Source organism: Eulemur rufifrons, chromosome 10, assembly GCF_041146395.1.
Source record: "Eulemur rufifrons isolate Redbay chromosome 10, OSU_ERuf_1, whole genome shotgun sequence".
Classification (NCBI taxonomy): Eukaryota; Metazoa; Chordata; class Mammalia; order Primates; family Lemuridae; genus Eulemur; species Eulemur rufifrons.
Genome location: NC_090992.1, coordinates 16,637,246 through 16,658,916, shown reverse-complemented (window position 1 = coordinate 16,658,916; position 21,671 = coordinate 16,637,246). Strand labels below are relative to the sequence as shown.

The following is a 21,671-nucleotide window of genomic DNA, read 5'->3' as shown; positions in this document are numbered from 1 at the left end:
GTAATCAAAATCGCTAAGACAGATAGGGTCATTCAGAAGAAATATGCCACCTGGGGACGTGGCATGGAATGGCCTCACAATCATTTGCAAAATATTGTGAGTTTGTGCATTTTTCTAAGGACAAGATCAATGTCCTTCATCAGATGATCTGGACCCTTAACAGAAAAGGTAAGGTTGGGGCTCCTAGGAGATCTTAGGGAGAAAAGGAAGAACTCATAGTCAGCAGTTCCTAACAGAGCCTCAGGTCCCAGGAACCACCTGGAAAAGTGAAACCCACTGTCCTGACTTGGCACCACGTAGACAAGGCTGGTACAGTTTGCCAAATCTGAGCCAAGAAAACAATGCTTTAAAAAAAGGCACCAACAAAAACAGACACAAGGTGAGAAGTAACATGCTTGTCCATAGTTGCATGGCAGTAAGGGATAGGATATATCCAGTGAGGAAAGGAAATGTGGATCTCTGAGAAAACGTTATAACTGGAGGAAGCTGGGGGGTTCTCTAGGGTCAAAAGCCACCAGGAGCGATTACAACTCAGTTGTGGATGTGTTAAAATAGAGTACTGACCCAAGCAGCTTGCCTGGGACCCTGAGCTCCCTTCCAAAGGGCCTCTTCTCTATCCCATGAGGGTATCTTCCCAGATTTAGGCATCAACAGACCCTAGCATGCAGGAACTTGAAAAATAAAGCCATTGTGAGTTATGAGCACTAAACACAGCATTGTTCAATGCATAAATTCATGGATGAATCAATATACAAACAAAAGAACAACTGTGGTTAACTGTGGCTACTCCATGTATAGGCACTATGTTTAAGTTCCTATTATGCGTCAGGGACTGAGCTTTACATGATGTATTCCTCATCCTCACAATAAACCTAAAAAGTAGTTACTATGATACCCATTTTACAGATGAGCATCCTAAGACTCAAAGAGATGAAGGGACATCTACAGCAGCACAACAGTAAGTGATGGAATTTGAAACTAGATTTGTCTGACTTGAGCATCTCTGCTCGTCACAGTGCCACACGCTGCCTCCCAATATCCACAATCTCGTTAGAGCACCGCCTGTGTGTTGGGCATTTTGATTACACCATCCCTAATTCTTACAACAATCCTTGAAATACATATGACCATCTCCATTTTTTTTTTTTTTTTAATGAGAAAGACAAGTAATTTGCCGAAGGGCACATTTCTCATACGGATTTTTGAATCCAGGTCTCTTTGGCACTATGCTCGGGGTCTTTCCACCAAATCTGCTGCCTGTCAATTCAATTTGATTTTTGAAAATGTGTTTCAAAAATCACAAGAGGGCAAATTGAAGTCCCTGAAATAAGACTTTGTCTTATTTCTGCAAGCATTATACTAAGCTTCTGTAGAGAAATGCACAGCTCCTACCCTCAGGAAGCTTTCAATCTAGTTAAGAGATTAGATCATTGTACGGAAAATAAAGATGATAATTAGATGACTATCGAGGTTTTAAAACACAGCTGCACCTTCTGAGAGACTTCTTCGGGGGGTAGGGGGGTGGCCCCCACCCTTGAGTCTGGGCTAGCTCGTACTATTTAGAGCAATAGGGTAGAACAAAAGGGATACTATGTTACTTGTAAGGCTAGTTCATAAAAAAGCCACACGACTTCTGAGTGATTCTGAGTTGTTGCACACCCCTGCTTGGAGTCCTGAGCCTCCATGGAAGAAGTTAGAGTACTCTGAGGCTGCCATGTTGCAAGGAAGCTCAAGTCACATAGAGGTCACAGGTGTAGGCGCCCTCCCCAACAGTCCCAGCTGAGCCCGGCCTTCAAGTCATCCCATCCGAGATGCTAGACCTGTGAGTGAGCAGCCTGCATGTGACTGTAGCACCCGGCTATTCAAGCCTCCCCTGATCATTACAGACTCTCCAGGCTGATGCCTCAGACATTATAGAGCAGAGACTAGCCATCCCTACTGAGCTGTGTCCGAAACCCTGTCCTACAGAATCACTGAGCAGGATAAAAACGTTGTTACTTTACAACACTAAGTTTCAAGGTGGTTTGTTAAGCAGCAAAAGGTGGTCATAATAATGGCTTCTTGAACTGTTATTTAGTGCCAGGAACTGTCCTCTAAGCTTGACACGTATTACCTCATTTGATCTTCCCAAGAAGCCAGCGAAGCAGGTTAGTGGGAAAGAACATGCCCAGGATCACTCAGCCCAGGGGTGGCATTCGAACCCCGGTCACACTGACTCCAGCATCAATACCCTGAACTGCTGTGCTACAGAAAAAGGGAAAGTATGTCTTTGTATAAAACCTACAAAGCCCCAAGCTGATCAGTTTTAAGAAACACTAACTGCTATTTTTGAAACTAAACATCTTTTTCTTTCTTAATTTCAGAAGACTTACTGTGGAGCTGAGCTAATTATTTGAGCCTTAATCAAGGACCAGCCACTCCCTGAAGCAGCTGTCCTGGCCTCTCTCTTGCCTCTAGAAAGTCCCTTGGGTTGGTTGGATGTTGGCTCAGGTCTAAACCCCAAATCCTAGGCCTCAGAAGTGAGGATGCACAGGGCTGAAAGGATCCTTGGAGACCATCCAGTTCACTCCCCTCGTCTCCTTTCACGATGTGGAAACTGAGGCCCAGGGAGGTCAAATGACTTGTCCAAGGTCACACGGCGTGTCAGAGGCACAGCCAGGTCTCCAAATTCCCAGGCAAGCATTCTTTCCACTACACCATGCTGCAGTTGCTAAAAATTCCCCAGAGCCGCCTCCCTCGGCCCTCCTCTTGACAAAGCTGTTTTCCCCCCACACAACTACACACAGTCGCATTTGGCAAGAGGTGCTATCAGCCCTGCTCTGCTCGTGAAATGCTGTTTTGCAACGAGCCCTCTTTGTTCGTTAGCAACACAGACAAAGAAAACTGTAGTGCAGTCTTCTTGGAAGGAGATGTTTCTTGTTTTAAAAGACGGGAAGAGAGCTTCCTGGCTGAATATGGCTTGAATCAGCATGCAGCTCCAGTCAGGAAAGAACCCAGAGGAGATTTAGGGCTTTGCAAAATTTCTAGAGTGTACAAGGAGGGCACATGGAAGGGGGAAGCTTGTGGGAAATGTTTCAGAAAGTATTAAAATGTACGGCTAAACACAGTAAACACAGCAGATTGGTTACCATCTTGTGCTATGGAGTAATTAGAAGGGGGTGGGGATGGGGAACTAGACTCACTAAAAGCTCCCATGAAGCAACTGGCCTTCCCATTTTTGGATTCTCGCTCCAGTCCTGGTTCCTAGTGTCCTTCCCTTGCTGTTTTCTTCAGCTGGGATCTTCCCTCTCTAGACCCTAAATAAGTTATAGCCTTGGTTCTGGAGCCTCGGGATACTATCTGCAATCCCAAATTGCCCATCTGGCGTCTCTCCCCTCTGGTTCCACATTACTCCCCACTGGGGGCTAGATTTTGTCCCTCTCCTGTCTCCCTGGCTTCCCGGATTGGCAGAGGCTTCCTGTGGCTCTGAGTGATCTTTACAAAGGACCAAATGTTGTGAATGAGGCTGCAGTGAAAGCAGGGCAGACTTCTCACCATCACACCAGAAAGCTGAGGTCCTCTCCTAGGACCTCCCGAAGACATCGATCTTTCAAGATGGGCTGAGATCAGTGGGGAGGGAGTGGACCAGATGATCTCCGGAGATACCTCAAAAGCCTGAAAATCTCTTGGCCAGGGAAGGAAACGAGAGGGGGAGGAACAGAATCAAGTTCTGTGGCAGAAATTCAGAACTTGTAAGCTGGCAGCAGACGAGAAGGAAAGTGCCAGCAATGGGGGTGTGCAGGGATGTGGTGGACGCGGTTCTCAGGGCTGTTGCAAGCTAGGGGTCTTGCAGCCCTCAGGACCAGGTGAATGCTGTCTGAGAGCCATCCTCTGCCATAGGCACAGCCGAAGTCTCCAGACACCAGGTAAGATCTCCAAAAAGAAACCCCACTGGCCAAACGAAGGTTCTCAGACCATTCCCCCCAGAGATAAGTCTTTCCCAATGCCTACCCTGCTCTTATGCTAACCTACCCAGAGGGTGAATTTCATTCCAAAGCCCCCTTCCTCATTTTCCCCTGGGAAAATTCCTTCTGCTGAGTTAAACCTAAGAGAGAAGAACAAAGGAATTACTACCTTGGGGAAACAATGTCCCGTGGTTCCCTTGCAGCCCAGGAGGGGAAGGGAAGCCGGCCTCCCAAAGAAGGCCCTGTATCTCCTCATAACCTTACATGTGGCTGCACTGTGTGTCAGTGTTTATGAAATGCTTCTCAAATAAGGTCAGTGTTCTACACAGAGTGAGGACTCTAATAAAATGCATAACTTGCACTGTTTGCCAGCAAGCTGCAGAGGCATACTTTCGAATGCTTTCTCGGATACAATTGTTCTCAGATTAATATTTTCCCCATGAGTTTTTTTTATTCCACTTGTACTATTTTTTTATGATGTGTGAGTTTTTCTACATATTTGTAACCACTAAAAGGGATGAGGGTGGCTTGATGTCATCAATGATTCCTGAAGGTTTGCTGCTGCATGCTTCACGCATTTCCCCCAACCCATAAATCTCCCCTCTGAACCTAGCATGGTAGCCTCTGCCTTGTCACTCATTTGGTGAGAAGGGACAGTCCAGACTGATTGTCATGGTATTTTGCACTGTCCTAGTTATGAGAACATTTTACTTGCTTTATTCATTGTGGTAGACACTCAATAAATGGCTTAAGTATCTCCATACTTCATGGATTCCTTTATTTGATCCTACTGTCTTGGATACATCACTTAATAATTATCCAGTGAGGCAAGAAGTCCTCTAAACTCTACCTGGTTGGGTTGCTGACATGGCTGGTGTGAGGCTGTATTTGCATTTGCAAAAGATGCATCTTGTTAAATAAAAAAGAAACTGGAACAAGAGTTTGAAGACATGGGTGACTCTGAGCAAGGCTTTGGAGCTCCCTGAGTTTCTTCATATGTAAATGGAAACTTCTAAAATATACTCTGATCATCTTCCAGATACAGGATTTAGTGGTTCAAATCAGATATTGTGGGTGGACTCATTAAAGTATTCACGTAGCACTAAAATTAGAAGACATTTGCAGACATCTGATCTCATTTAAACCTTGCATCAGCCCCAGAGAGAAGTGTTATTCCTATGATTCTGAAGGTTACAGATGGGACAGTGGAGACTCAGAAAGGTGCTCATTCAGGTTGGGCAGTTAGGAAACATGGAAACCAGGATTCAGCCTAGGTCTTTCTACTCATTTCAGTCACATCCAAATTATACTCCCCATTGGTTTTCCACTAATACCACTTAAAAATCTGATATACAGAACACTTTTTAACCTATATTTTAGAGCTTGGCAGAGATGGGGAGGAGGGAAAAGAATGTCAGCAAAATGCTAGATAGTCCAGAAAATTCTGCAACACATTTCTGAGCAGGATAACTCTCCAATAAAATCATCATTGCTATGCTTTTTAATTACAAAATAATCTGTTCTCTTCTCTGCTTGGGGTGCAGGGAGCTCGGAAGTGTGCCTAGTAATTTATCATTTATAGAGTCCAGACCTGGAGCACCCTTACCCACTATCCTGGACATGATAAAAGGCTTCAGGTGGCCATGAAGATGAAGTCTGAGGTTGTTTCCAGGACAAAGCCATGCATTAATTACAGGTCTCCAGTCTCCAGTGAAGGTCCAGCCTATGAAATCCAGTCTCAGGACCTGGGGCTCTGGTGGTGACAGTCCAAATTCAGTACGAAAGCTATGGGAAGCAACACAGAGGACAAGAGAGGACAAAAAGCCAAGCTAGAAAGGTTAAGGCAGGAGCCAGGAGCCACTTAGGCTCAGGGAGAGATGCAAAGATGCCCAATTCTATGGTTAAGCTGTAAGCTTCAGAGGAGAAGAAGACCATGGACTCTACACATGCAGACAGACCTGAGTTAGGGTATATATTAATTCTAGAGGGCAGGGGAGCTAAGAATGGGTATGCCTGGTAGCAGACAGGAGCTTGGGAGGCCGAAAAACTCAAGAGGGAGACAAGGTGGGTGGTTAAATGTGCTGGCAGACTTTCAGCAACCACAATATACACTGCTGCCAAAGTGCAGAATGAATCAGGGGTCAGGAACCAGACTGGCGTTTCGGACAAGAGAAGAGGAGCTTGAGCCCACACAAGCAGTGATCTGGCCATGATAAGTGATGCCACGTTCTACTCTGGCCAGGATGCATCTTAGGTATGTCTCATTCTTACTGGCCCTGATGCCAGGGTGGGAGGAGCCCAGAGATCACAGCTAAAAGAAAGCAAGTGGTGCATCTAGCTGGAAAGGAAGACCATCCTTGTCAAAATTGAGTAGCTACTTGTGGGGAAAAAGGCTGGTCAGTAAGTTTCATCAGAACTGTTCTTGGAGCATTTATCCTCTCAAACCCCAAATTTAAAAAATAATAACTGGACACACACCACGGTGATATTTTTCCTAAGACTTGACCTACTGTATTCTGTTTACACCTCCATGTTAGATAAAACGTCCACAAGTGCAGCTCCTATTGTTTTAAATTGGGCTCTGGCCCAGCCCATCTAACCGTGAACTTCTGTGAATCTGTACCACTTTCCCATTTCTATGTATGGGAGGTTCTACCCTATTATTCTTCAAGCTCCAATTCAAACACCAGCTACTTCCTCCAACTGGACCCGAGGGCTCTCTTCCACCAGGTGTCTAGATCGTATCCCTGACATCCTCTCCTGATGCCTTGCATCCAACAGGAGCGCAGTGATGCAAGTTGGACTTGGGGTTTTTTTTCTTCTAGCTGTTCTTTGAAAATTGAATTTGGAAGACAGAAAAGGAAGCTGACTTGAAAGATTTGGGGAGGAATGACATGACCAGAGGCTGGAGTGCAGACTCTGAGACCAGCCTGGCTGGATGGACTCTGTCTCCCCTGCTCCTCTCTGGGGACGTCACTCCACCTCTCTGACGTAGGCTCCTCATCTACAAAATGCGGACGGTGTTCGTACCTACCTCGCATAACTGTTAGAATATCAAATGAGTTCATACATGTTAAGGGTAAGAGCAATGTCAGGCACAAAGAAGGGCTCAAGAAATACTAGCTATTGCTGTGGGGGTGACTGTTGTCTCTGTTGTTATTGTTGACAGAGGTTTGGGAAGCGTGGAGGCCCCAGTCCTCTATGCTTCATCCTCCATCGTATCTGTTCCCAGAACTCCTCAGGCATGTGCCCCCTGCCAATGGGTACCCAAGATGTTAAAGGAAGTCATCGTGTGTAAAAAGCTGAAGTTACCCAAACTCTGCTATTGGCAGAAGGGCCCTATTCCTCAGGCTAAAATATTTGCCAGGAGAAAATAACACACACATGTGTATGCACACACACACACACACACACGTCCCTCACATCCCATGCTGGTGGGGCTTCTGGTACCAGCCTAATAGGACAAAAATGAAGCTAAAGTCATGATGGAAAGTTCCATAGGAAACCAAGATTTTAGAGAAAATTCAGCCAACGGAAGTATTAGCATTAATAGGAAATTATTCCAGAGAAAATATGAACAACAGAACCCCAGGGGAAGAAGATGCTAAAGGCTAATAGGACTTCAACATTTTTATCCACCTCGGCCAGAAAGAATAGGACAATATATTTATGTAATCCACATGCCAGACCAAAACATCAGCGGAGAGGACTCTGCAGATCATATTGACAGCTCAGATAAAGAGCCACAAGGCAAGCTCGCTAAAATTGCAGAGGTAATACAAAGTGGGGGATGGGGAAAGGAGTGGTTAATTTGCTAGATGAGGAAATTAAAATAGAAAAATGTTCCTGAAAAGCTGATGAAATGAAATGATTTGCCAAAATTTAATTAGGATGAATGCAAAGTGTTGCACTTAGACTCCAAAAGTCAAATGCACAAGTCTAGAATAAGGGACAACAAGATAACAGCTGGGAAGCTTGGGGGGCGGACACCCAGATGCAGGATAGCCCAGTCAAAATGAGCCTGCCCAGGAGCATGGCTGTCCACGGTGAAAAGGTTGACTTAGAACGCACTGGTAGAAGTCAAATAAGACAGCGAGGGTGCGGAAGATCTCTTTCTAACTGATGCAATCGAAGAAGACTGGAACCTATTTAGAGGAAGAGAACTAGGAATGGAGGACAAGGCCTACCCCAAACAAACTTTAACACATACAGGATAGTTGGGGTAATTATAAAAATTTAAGGAAGAAAAGAGAAGACTCCGGCAAGTGGGTGGTGAGAAAAACAACAACAATATGATTCCTTAAAACTTCTCATTTGGAAAAAGGATTGTTATTTGTTCTGGGTAACAACCACAACCAAGAGATAAGTTCAACCCCCCATACAAAGAAAATTTTCTTATTAGGACAATTTTTTAATGGAATGAATTGCTTTAGGAAGAGGTGAGTTCCTCATCACTAGGTGTAATCAAGCAAAGGAGGCTGACAGATTGCTTCCCCCTACATTGTGTTGATGGAAGACCAGCCTCCATGTGGCTGGAACTTGAACAGGAGGGTCCCTTCCAACCCCGAAAATCTATATTTTTCTAAATCAAGTTGCATCCTGAGCATGCTCTGAAAGGAAGCCTACAGTCAGTGAGAATGATAATAACGATGACAGGAGAATTTATCGAGCGTGCACTTGGTTCCAGTCAGGCAATGTAGGTTCATTCAATACTCACAGCATCCTATGCAAGGGGTATTATTATTATTCCCATTTTACAAACGGGAAAACTAAGGTCATCCAGCTAGTAGGTGGCAGAACCAGGACTTGAGCCCCAGAGTGTGGCTCTGGGCCACACTTTTACCTATTAAAATCATTACTTTTCCCACCTCTTATCCACTCAGTATTGAGGACTTTTAATCACACACTCCTTGACCAGTTCTTTCCATGGTGTCACCGTATCAAATATGGCACTGCCAAGACAACTATGAAAACCACAGTGAGTGGGAAAGAAGGCATAGCCCACTGGCAGATGGCAGTAACAGTACAAAACACAGTCCAGGCCTGCAGACCAGAGACATGGAGGATTCCTACAGTGAGCTTCCCACCTGGGCAAGGCTGAGTTAAACTTAGGGATGGAGGACAGTGAAGAAATGGACTGCCGTGGAAAATCATCACAGAGCCAGGGCACCCTCCACGTCCACCCCATTTGCGGATTAGTGGTGGTCCAGAAGAGCTTTCTGGGAAAGCCAACCTTGTTTTTTCTTTCTTTTCAGCAGTTCCAAAAAGGGTTAAGACCACCTTACATAGTGAGGGTGGAGCACACTAGTAAATACAGCTGTTTCAAGTAAAAGCAGTAACTTTTAGAGGCAGATGTGGGAAGTCAGTAAAAGAAGGTATTTAGGAAAAGATAGAAAGAATGAGCATTGAAAAAAAAAAAGTCAGGGCCAAAATTTCCCCATGAAAATCCAGCCCCCCAAAATAAATAAATAAAATGCATTCCTTATTTAAATATACCACAAAGCAGCACGCCCATGGAAAAGATATAAACCACTTCAACCGTAATCCCCTTTTTATGGAACAGAGGCCAACCTGGGCTTAGCTGCAGGGGCAGAACTGAGAGAAGAGAGGGAGAAGGAGGGGCCCAGGCAAGAGGGCGTTGGGCACAGCCACACGCAGGCCAAGAACTTGCCTCTGCAGGGCTCTGGGTTGGAGCACATTTATATGGTGGGCACCTCAAACCTTCCAGCTGGACGGGGCCTGAGATGAGGAAGTGGAAACAATAACCATAGTCAGTTTCATTAATAATATGTGCAGGCTCCTATGTACCAGGTACAGTCGTGTCACTTAACTACAGGGATACATTCTGAGAAACGCGTTGTTAGGCGATTTTGTCATCATGCAAACACCATAGAGTCCTTACACAAACCTAGAAGGCATAGCCTACGACACATCCAGGCTACATGGAACAGCGTACTGCTCCTAGGCTACAAACCTTTACAGCATGGTACTGAACTAAATACCGTAAGCAATTGGAACACAATAGAAGTATTTGTGTGTCTAAACATAGAAAGGGTACAATAAACATATGGCATAAAAGATTAAAACTGGTACACCTGCATAGGCCACTGTACCATGAATGGAGCTTGCAGGACTGGAAGTTGCTCTGGGTGAGTCAGTGAGTGAGTGGCGAGTGAATGTGAAGGCCCAGGGCATTACTATACACTACTGAAGACTGTATAAACACTGGACACTTAGGCTACGCTAAATTTATTTTTAGAAAAGTAATTGTACTACGATATTACAACTACAATGTCATTAGGCAATAGGAATTTTTCATACCCATTATAATCTTATGAGACTACTGTCCTATATGTGGTCCATTGTTGACCAAAACATGGTTATGCAGCACCTAACTGTACTGTGTTAAGCACCTCCTGTACACTATTTCATTTAATCCTCCCAAAGAGGAACATTTATCATACACACTTAACAGTCAAGGAGTCATAGTGGTATAAACAATCACAGCAATGACAGCGAGCGGACAGCACGGTGGGCAGCAAGCTGTGCACAGTGCATGGATGGCCTCAGTCTACTTCCACAACATGCCCATGGGGACAGAGCGATTATCATCCCTGTATTACAGGGATGGAGATGAGGTACAGGGGGATTAAACAGACCACAGTCCAGAGCAATGGTGTAACACGCTCAGGGTGCAACAGCAAGGATGCAACGCGCTGGACTTCAAACCCAGAGCTGTCCGTCTCCGGAGCCCGTGCCCTAACCACAATGCTTAAGTCTCTGAGACCTTCTTGCCACAGCATAGGTAAGTTCCCATGGCTCCAACCCACTATTCATTCTCACTTTCCAGTGGAGAAGGAACCCAGTGACAACGAACAATACTGGAGAGAAACAAAATGACAACCAAGATGGCAAAAATGCAGAAATAATAGAAGACCCAGATGATCGGCAAAAGCAGAACTTAATAATGATACTACAAATACATATCAATTAATTCAAGAAAAGCAGCAATCAAAAACCACAGAGCGCTCAGGATGCTGCTGATGAGTTCCTGATTAGAAAGTCCGGTGGTTGAAGTGTTCAGGATTTCTAGCTCTTTTCATGGGCATGTGCACAGTAGGAGTTTTGCAAGGTTGCTAAGCAATGCCTGGCAACCAGACTTCGGAGTGGATCACTCGATGGGAGTCCTTGGTAACTCTAGTAAGGCAATAATTTTAGTTCATGAAATCCAAATTTTAGAGACTTACAATCTAGAATATTTAGATTCATAAATAACTCATGTAATAGGTTACTAGTAAGTAGCCCTTAACCATACATTGAAATGCAAATCTTTACCTGCCCATCTTTCCCTTGTAAGAAGAAAGAGTTGTATTTTGAGACTCATTATTCCTTTACTCAACGTGCATTTGTTGATACCCTACTATGTGCCCGACACTGTTCTAAGCACTAGGGAGGAAGATTCTGACAGTTCACCAGCAGACAGTAGACTATATTTGGAAAACCACTAAGCCTATGCTAGAATTCGACTTTCAGGGAAAAGAGGCCCAGAGAGGTAAAGCTATCTGTTCAAAGTTGCACAGCACCTTGTAGGTGAGTGCACTCAGCTGCTCATTAGACTCTCCTGGAGAGCACTGTGCTTCCCCGAAAGGCCACATCACCACGGTTGGCCCAGAGAGGCCCCATGATTCACCAGCTTGCCCCTGTCCTCTGAGCTGGCCTGAGGGCTGGGAGGACCAGGACATAGGGCCTGGTTGTTGAGCATCCTGGAAAGTCTCCCACTTGACCTCGGGACCTCTGTGGTCAAGTGAGGGAAAGCCTGTGACATGGTGTCGGTTTTTATTGGACCCAACCACCGGCAAAGCTTGCCGTCATCTGGAGTGATGGAGAAAATTAAGTTACCACATTCTCACGTTTCAGCCTTTCGCCTGTTTTCCTTCGCAAACAGGAAATGTTTATTTAAATACAGCCGTCTCCTGCACGTTCTGGAGCCAAGTGAACCAAAGATGTCCACTCTGGCCCCCACTCGACCGCCCGGGCCGCCACCTCGCCACAGCGAGAAGTGGGCCTCTGCCCGTCTCTCCGCAGGACCGGGAGGAGAGGCCCCACGTGAGCGTTCGTGTTCATCGGCCTTCTTTTTCCAGGCCGAGATTGTGGTTGGAGAAGAATTACATCTGCGGGCTCCTTTTGTGCTCAGAAGGGTAAATGCAACATCTGTTTACTCTGCGCTCCATGGTAAATGTTTGGGTTCAGGCACCACCACTCACTTCCTCTCCACCGTCCTCTATCTTTGCTGCATGGGAGATAAATGACACTGAATTCTCCTCTGCATTTATTTAGCTTTCTTGTGGGTGTCACCTCCCCATGGAGGGGGAGAAATTGTCAGTAGTTTACAAAAGACAGGCAATTTCTTTTTCTGTGTGCTATGCTGACATTATAGGGAAGATCTTGGAATACAAACCCCCGACTCTGATGCTGGCTTAATTACAAACACTTCGGGCCCCATTCCAGGCCCGAAGCAAAGTCCGAATGGTGAACACATTATCCTCACTCAGGTTTTCCTTAGTGTCATACCACGAGGTTTCAGAAGCCAAAAGCATCCAGAGAAACAACAAACACACACATCCATACACAAATCCCTTCATGAAAGGCTCTTTGGGAGGCAGAGTCAGGAATGGTGAATGGAGAAAATGCTTCTCCTTTGTTTTCAAACACAATTTAAACATCTGAGATCAGAAAACTGGATTTTTAGGAAGGCCTGGAGCAGCTGATGGCAGTGCAGACAAAATTTGTGCCCTGTGACAAAGTAAGCCCTGGGAAGTTTAAAACGCTCAACAAAGGAAGTTTCTTTCTTCTACCCTTTGTTTATATTCTTTAAGTTGAAATGCTGGTTTTCTTCTGCATATGTAATGATTTTATATACAGGTATTGGAATGTAGTAGAGACTCAAGGAATGTTTGTTGAATGAATGGAGGGAGGAATGAACGAACAATTGTTGCCTAAAGAAATCCTTAGATAGCATAAAAATGCCACATATCCCCCAAGGAGTTTGCAGAATTGAAATCTTACAACCAAGTGGACCGAGAGAAGGTGTGGGCTGGTAAAGCACTATTGGTGGGCTGCCTTGAAACTCTATGGTGACCTTGATCCAGCTTGCTTCTAAAGGCTGTCCCCCACTCCTGGGGAAGAGGGAGACTAGAACGACAGACCAACCTAGGCAGCTCCATCACCACCATGCATCCTAGCCAAAGTGGCACCACCAACCAGGACCGAGACCAGAGATTTCAAAGCAGCTCCCGCTCTGCCACTGCCTGTCAGGACCGTGACTGCAGCAGGAGGCCCGTGGGAATGTCCAGGCCTTCACTCTTCACCCTGTTTCTCCAGTTGTAGAGCAGACGGGCTGCCCCTGAGCTGCCTGGATCTTCTCAGGGAGGTGGCCGAGCGGCATGCTGACTTCGGTGCTGTGCCTGCAGCTTTGGAAAACTTCCTACATACCAAGAAGAGAGCTCACTCTCCTTGGTTTGCCAAATATGCAGCATGATTTTGAAGATGGGGAAGAAGTAGTCTCAAGACCCCGAGCAGGAGGTCGAGGCGAGCTGAACGTTTGCAGGGAGTACCCAGAGCAGAAGCAACAGCAGCTATTCTAAGACCCAATCCCAGCGAGAACCCTCCCAGGACTGTTTATAGATCTTGGCCCAAACTGACCCTTGTTCTAAGCATGTCCAGCGGGGGGGAAGGGGTATAGGCTAGGAGCTAGGCAGGCTTGGATTCAAACACTTAGCTAGCTACATGACCTTGAGTAAATGACAAGATGGCTTAACAGTAAAATGGAGTAATAAGCATTACCTATGTAACTGACCAGACTGTTGTAGAGATTCAATGAGATAACACACATAAATGTGAAGGCACAAAGAGCATTCATTAAACATTAGCTACAGTTATTATTTCACTAATGGGACTAGCACTAGTGTAAGGAGGAGGGAAACTTAGTTTATAAGTTATAGGTATCTAAACATGCCATTAAAACAAATTTTTTCCCAGTATAGATTAATATAATATCTGAATTGAGGTGCAAAAACCTGGATTCTGGCCCCATTTTTTGCCATCAACTTGCTGTGTTTCCTTGGGCAAGTCATTTTACATTTGCCAGCCCAGTTTTCAACATGTGTTAATGAACATTCGGCTCTAACCCTTTAGGATTGTGTGGTTCGATCCAACAGAACGATCGCTGCACTTGGGGAAAAAAAATGTTCTGGGCCAAAGGAAAGCACCAGGAATAAGCAAGGCAGTTCTGTTGAGTCTCTGCCCAGAGATGCACAAAGAGTAAGTGGAAGAGGAGGTGGGAGTGGTAGGAGGTGACTAACAGCAATAACATACTAGGACAATTCACATCATCACCACTCTCTTCCAGCCTGAAATCAACAAGGCAGAATGGAAGATGCATACCTACCCGAGTCCTGTGGGGAAGGGGGGAAAGGGGGAAGAGGGAGAGCAAAACCTGGAGGGTCTATCACACTACAGCAAACCCTCACCCACTTCCCCGCTGGGTTCCCAGGACAGCTCCCACCCCCTCCACCATTTCTCCCTCCTTCCCCACACCCCCATTTCGGACTAAGAGGAGCCCACCCGGAGTTCAAGTTTTGAATTTGGTCCGAGGATCAAAATGATAAATGTTTCCAAAACGTTGACATATGAAAAGTAAATATTTGGTTGCACAATTGGGGTTAAAACGAGGGTCAATCCACCCCACTCTCCCAGCTCCTCTCCACTGGCTGCCAAACCCAGGATCCGAGGTTGAGTGCGGTTTGTAAGATTACAGCGCTAGGGCTCATTTGAAGGGCTGTCAGCATTTCCATTCTCCGGCCGTTTGGGGAGGCATTTATAACCAAGCCATAAAAAATTCACCCCGGCTGCAACTTGGCATCTCCCAGGCTGCGCTCCAGGCAGGGCGGGTTTTGCAAGCACCCACTCTGAATCTGTCCGTTTCCTCAGAAGTTAAACCTTCACCCACACTCTCAACTTTCCTTGCAAGGGCAGCCAGAAAGCGGCGGGCCCATCCTGATCTCCAAGCCGGTCAACAGTCTCAGGCCCTCTCTCTGGCCTCCATGCCCTGACACCCCCTCACCCTATGGCTTTCTCCTTCGTCTCCCTCTTTAATGAGCGTGAACCCCCTACCCTCACCCCAAGACCTCCAGGCTGCCGTGTTCTCTCCTCTCCTCGCCTCCGGCCAGCCTACTCCTTGGAAGCTGTCAGCGGGCCCTGCGTCTGGAGCCTCCACCCTCGGAGAGGCACTGCTGTTAGCCCATTGCGGAGAGCTTTGAGACCTCTCTCTCCAGACCTGCCCAAAGCCACAGGCCCCCAACTCAGACAGAGAGATAGAGAGAGAGAGATCGATCGGAGAGGGGGTAAGAACAGAGAGTGCATCCAGCGCGGCCAAGGGGAAAGGAAGGACCTGGCGCCTGGGGGCCCCCTCGGTGGGACCCAGGTGGGTGGCCCGAGCAGGGCGGGGCGGGGCGGGGGTACTCACAGGCGCTCGGCGTTGCGGGGGATGCCCCGGGGAACAGCCCGGAGGCCCAGCCCGTGGCAGTCCACGCTGGCGGCGGAGCAGGTACACTTGGTGGGGCAGGCGACGGCGGGGGGCCAGCTCAGGACGCTCGCCAGCGCCAAGGCCAGCGCCAGGCGGGCGCGCACGGCGGCGCCGGCCCCTGTCCGCCCGGGGGCCATGGTGTGCAGGGCCCCGCGCCGGGAGGAGGCTGCCTCTGCGGGGCAAGACGCGTGGAGCCCGAGGAGGCGCGCGGGGAGCGCGGGCGGCCTGGGGAGCGGGCGGCGGAGTTGGCGCGGAGGAGGGGCGAGCTCGGCGCTCAGGCGCACGGGGCGCGGGCGGAGCGGGGCGCGCCGGGCGGCGGCGGCGGCAGCAGCAGCTCCATCTGCGGGGCCGGCGCTGCCCCGCTGCGCATCGCTCGGAGTGCCCAGGTGCCGATCGCCCCCTGGCCCCGCTGGCCCGCGGGCCGGGTTGGGGACCCGGGACGAGCGCAGTGGGGCGCGGCGCCCGGGGAGCTCCGGCTTGGGGCTGGGCTAGGGAGCGCGGCAGCGGCGGCTGGGGCACGGGGCGGCCGGGCGAGCTGGCCGGCGCTCGCTCTCTCCATTCACTGAGCAGGGCAGACACCCGAGACGCGGGGCCCACCCCTCCCACCCCCCAAAAACGCCAACTCCGCCTCCCATTGGCTGCGCCGCGCGTCATGTCGACTAAGTTGGGAACTTTGCTGGAGCGACCAAGAGCTGGGAGGGAGGAGGCAAGCAGAGGAGAGAGAGGGAAGGAACTGGGTCGGAAAGGGGCTCGGCCAGCAGGGCCCCAGGAAAGAAACATTGAAACTCATTCCCTCGTGGGAGCCAAGGGCCGATTAGGCTTGCGGTACCTTTTTTTTTTTTAGTTCTGTTATTGAGCTGGGCGCTCTGCTCATATTCTTTCCTTCGGTCCCAACACGTTCTCTCAGGCTGAAGTATCCTTGTTTTATAGAGAAAAATCCAAAGCACAGAGAAGTGAAATGACTTGTCCGAGATCACACAGCTCCGAGGGACGCCAAACCAGGGCACTCTCACCCACAAAGCTGCGCCCCTACAGCACCTAGTACTCTTAGCAAGGATCCACGATTTTCCTTAGGGGACCTACTTGATTGACATTCATCGAATGCACTCCGCAGTCACTCGTGTCACAAAAAATGGCTGCACTGCTTTGCCCAGACCCCACACCTGGTGGGCTGCTTAAAGTAGTGATGTCAGGGACTTGGATGGACAACACCATGTTCAGTCCTTGGGTTTCTATTTCCTGACTGGTGACTCTGGAGCAATCGTGTTATCTCTGAGCCTTGGTTTCCTCAAATCAAGGGGCCACAGCCCTGTGTGGACCCACCTCCCTGGGTTGTTTGGAGTATCAAAAGAGAGAAAGTGTTCTTGCAAGACAGTCACTGGCAGGCGACGCATCCCCTCTGCCCCCAGAGCCTTCGTTCCTCCGTGCCCTCTTTAAATTGGCCAGTTCTGAGCTTTTCCAGATGCCGGTGGGGAGGGGCGCGTGCAGAGGCTCCATAAATACTTGTTGGAAGGATTTTGTTTGTTTGTTTGAAGGAAAAGGGCAGGAATTGGAGGAAGTATTGCCCAGACTTCTTTGAGGTCCCCTCACACTGGGAAAACCTGAATGAGTCCAGCACACACACACATTCACACACACTCGCACACATCTGTGCCTATACATACGTAGTCACACGCTTTCACACAGGCATGCTCGCACACTTGCACACGCTCGCGCACACGGCGACAATGGTGCTCCTGAGAGAGCGTCCCTTCTCTTCAATATGAATGCTCCTCTGATTCCTTCCACCTCATTTTCCTTCAAGGAAACTTTCCAACACATCCTGTGAATATATAGTAGAGGTGCAGATTTTATTTTATTATACTTAGCAGATTTTCAAAGTCTTAGCTCCAGGCACCCAATTGTATACACACACACACACACACACACACACACACACATATGCACACACACGCACTCCAGTCCTCCATCATTCATAAACACATTAGGTGCAATTTACTGCTGTTATTCTTGGGAACAGCTTTCTATACAGATGCTGTTGTTATCGCCCCCTGGTGGCCGGAGAGGGTCTACACTCTGGTCCTCAGGGTGACTTCAGCATTTAAGAACTCTAAACATCCTTTTCCCCCTTTCCTCTGAAGCTTTCCTCCAAACCTTGAACCAATTTAGTACCAGGAATGAGGCAGATGAGAGAACCGGGCAAGGGCCCAAGGGCACAAAAGCGTCTCAGACTGTCTGGAGCAGAAAGGAGTAGGGTTTTCTTTGTTTTCCCAAATGCAAGCTAGAGCGTGTTTGGGGCAATCCCTTCAGGCTGGGCCGAGATCTATGCTCCCGGCGCAGTGGGGGGCTATGTTTTCCATATAAGCTGCTGGGGAGGGTGCGCGCGGGGGGGGGGGGGGGCGGTTCATGGGCCTGACTAACCCTTTAAGTGACTTCATAGGCATTCAAGTGTGATTATTTTCCTGGGAGAAGCCCCTTAGAACAGATCCCTGAGGTCCCTCAGAGTCAATCATCCCCCAGGAATGGGCAAGTGGAAAAGACAGGAGTGACACGGGACACTGGGCTACACAGCGTCATGGGCTGCCTGGGCTGGAACAGCCTCGGAAATCACCTAGCCCAGCATTTCTACAAGTGCCTTCTGATGACTGCTGGTTCCACACATTTCTTCGTGGGGAGAAAAAAAAGGTTCCCTGGGCAAAGATAGAGTGAAAAATGTTGCCCACTTTCACCCCTCTTGGAGATCTGCATCACTGACGAGTATATTTAACACCCTGAGAAGTCTCGTCATCAATAAGGAACCCCCCTCCCCATTAAAGGTTTGTTAACCCCAGTTTCCTAGTATTTTGACCCCTTTTTATGTAAACTTAAAATTCTTTTGGGACATATTTTGAGAACCTCAAATATAATTCAACCCTTATATCTTACTAACAAGGAAACTGAGTTTCAGAGAAAGGCGGGCATCTATGCAAGTTCACCCAGCTAATCAGTGAGAGAGCCAGAGCCAGGACCCAGGGTTCCCGCACTGACAATGTGGCTTTGTCCACTCCCCCAACTGAATCTGGGGACCTTCAGAATGTGACAGCCTCCCCATGGAGGAATTACTCCCTCTGGTTACCTCTTTAGGAGGTGAGCCTGCTAGGTACAACTTCCTATGTCCAGGGGCCAGAGATGCGTTTATACTCTCTGGTATGATTTTCAGAGTTCCACAAAAGCCTCCCTGGCCCAACTGTTGGATCTTTCCCTTTACTCCCCTCCCCCCCCCAACTCCTCCATGAAACCCTGTCTCAAGCTTTCTCCTTCACCTGCTTTTCTTTCTCTGTATAAGGCACCACCATTCACATGGCCACCCCAGTCAGTTAAGGTTTTCTGATTGCAAGCAACGGAAAATAACTGTAGCTCACTGAAGTAAAAAAAAAAAAAAAAAAAAAAAAAAGACTTTAAGAAGTCCTTGGGTAGCATACAGCATCTAAAGAGAAAACTGAAGAAGGAGGCTTCAACAAAGACAAGACCCAAGGTGGGATCTAGATGCCAGGCCCAAGATTTCCAGATTCCCAGGAAGGAGCAACTGATTGGCATAGTTGGGTCATGTGATCACCCTTTGGCCAGAGGAAACAAGAACCTGTGGGTGACAATTCCATGGAAACTACACTCAGTTGGGCAGGTAGGAACGCTGCTCTCAAAGGAAAACAGGGAGCTGTTAGCTGAAAAAGTGGGTGGAAGTGGTGAGAAGGCAAAATAGCTCGAAAGCACCTTCCCGCTCTCTTGTATTGCAGCTGCTCAGTTCTTGAGTGCTGGTAATTCTTCCCCAAGATCATCTCTTTTTTTTTTTTTTTTTTGAGACAGAGTCTCACTCTGTTGCCCAGGCTAGAGTGAGTGCCGTGGCGTCAGCCTAGCTCACAGCAACCTCAAACTCCTGGGCTCAAGCAATCCTCCTGTCTCAGCCTCCCGAGTAGCTAGGACTACAGGCATGCACCACCATGCCCGGCTAATTTTTTTCTATATATATTTTTTAGCTGTCCATATAATTTCTTTCTATTTTTAGTAGAGATGGGGTCTCGCTCTTGCTCAGGCTGGTCTCGAACTCCTGAGCTCAAACGATCCGCCCACCTCGGCCTCCCAGAGTGCTAGGATTACAGGCGTGAGCCACCGCGCCCGGCCCCCAAGATCATCTCTTCAATCTGCCCCCTCTCCATCTTTGGTCCTTCTGCCATTGTTTAGATCCCAGTTGCGTGCCTGGGTATTGCTCACATTGGCCCCCAACATTTCTCTAACTTTATTTTGTAATTTTTTTGCTCCACCAATCCATCCTTTGACCGGATGATCCAGGGATCTTTCTAAAATGCAGACCTGACAATGCGATGTCGGACTTTGGGGTAGTTTTCAGCCCTGCCACCTCATCTCCCATGAGTTGTCCACACCCACTCAACATCCCTCTGAGAACCTCCTTTCTTACTCTCCTGTCTGGCTATCCCAGAGTCAGTTTAGCTGTTGATTCCTCCAGGAAACATTGCTGGTCCACACTATTAGGTTCTCGAGGACAGTCACCCTGTATAATAATCCATTTCTTCCAAAATTTTATTATAAAAAATTTCAAGCATACAGAGATGTCTAGTCCATTTTTGCATGCTCGATGCCTAGAGGAGCAAAGAAACGTTTGATGATTGATAAATGAATAAATAAAATAATGATCTTCCACATCAGCTACGTTATTTGACATTCTCCTATTGCAGTTTTATTTATTTTAATGAGTGTTACTTATTCCTTTGGGGGAGAGAAGGTTGCATTCTTTCAGGATGTTCTTGCAAACTATACATTTCCTCCCCCATTCTGATATATTTGCTTTTACCCCATCAAGACTAACCATTTGTGCTCGTCATTCTCTGATAGAACTCCAGATTTACTCTCTGCCCACTGTCAGAGGCAGTTCTAGTCTCTAGGAAACTAACCTCCACAGACTATCACCTGCACTCCCTTGGATCTGGCCATACGGGTACTAGCTCAGAGAACTCGAGGAGAGAGGCCAGGGCTTCCTCCACAAGGACGGCAGTTTGACAGTGGCTGCCTTCCCATATTGGAGATTGTAATTCATGTCAAGCAGCCCTCTCCTCTAGCTCTGGTTCTCCTTGGTAACCACTCCCATCCCCCAACCCCTTTAGGGGATAGGAGTAGAAATAGCTTTCCACTGTTGCTACACCTTGGGCAATTCCTCAGCCTTGTTGATTCCTTAACCCTGCTTCACTTTTCCATATAGTTTCGTTACTAAACTTTCTTCAGTTACTCCTTTAAGCTGTGTTATCCATTTCCTCCTAGAGACCCTAAAAGTCATACACTACCTCACTGCACCACCACAGCAGATCTTTCGGGAGTAAGTGAACAGGAAGGGGAGAGAGAGAAGATGGAAACTCCAACTTGAAATTAAGACTATGCTACCTATGATATCCTCCTGGGAGAGAGAATAACTCATGTATGGGAAGTTTGTACCATTTCTGGAGATCAGGGTTAAGGAAAAGGTACCATCAGTTGGACCTGGAAAGACATCATTTATCAATGCAAATGCTTCTTTCTCTTTTCTGAGAAAGAAAGAACAATAAAATTTGTTGCCAGTTAATTTATTGAGCCTCCCGAAGAAGCAGGATCTACTCTGACTAGATGAATGAATATGTAATTTAAAAATAAATAACCTATTCTAGGGAAGAAGATAGAGCAAGAAAACCTTCCAAAACCTAGATCCACCGGTAATGGGTAACTGTTGGCCTTTCACTCCAACCATGTGATTGTTGTTTGGAACTTTCTGGTTTTTCTATTATCTTACCTCCCTCAATACACTGATTTTCTAGGGGTAGGACCATGAATGAAATGAACCAATCAAAGTTCTTCCCTGGGATTTTTCCGGCTGGAACAGGACAGAGAGATCTAGTCTTTCTGTGATGTTGCAACTGAACCATGAGAGGGACAGGAGTGAGTGGCCATGTTTCCAGCTGTGTGGTCAAAGCTGGGGTAAGATAATAAATTTGAGCCATTTTCCAGAAATATAAGTGGTATCCAGCTTAATTTAGCAATGAACCAAACATTTATTGAGAACTTCATATATGCCCAGGAGAGGATACAGCCACAGCTGCCAAAAACCCAACTCGGAAGAGAAA

The 21,671-nt window shown here is 47.4% G+C and overlaps 1 protein-coding gene across 2 annotated transcripts in view; it reads right to left on the bottom strand.

The window, feature by feature from the left end:
- SLIT3 (slit guidance ligand 3) overlaps window positions 1-15,680 on the bottom strand; it is a 576,436-nt gene extending 560,756 nt beyond the window's left edge. Inside the window, exon 1 of one of the 2 annotated variants that reach the window (XM_069483860.1) lies at window positions 15,469-15,680. In XM_069483860.1, coding sequence (XP_069339961.1) covers window positions 15,469-15,665 — 197 coding nt within the window. In that variant the 5' untranslated portion in view covers window positions 15,666-15,680. The remainder of the gene's footprint in view (window positions 1-15,468) is intronic. The other variant, XM_069483859.1, reaches the window with a different exon arrangement.
- Window positions 15,681-21,671: the final 5,991 nt, after the last annotated feature.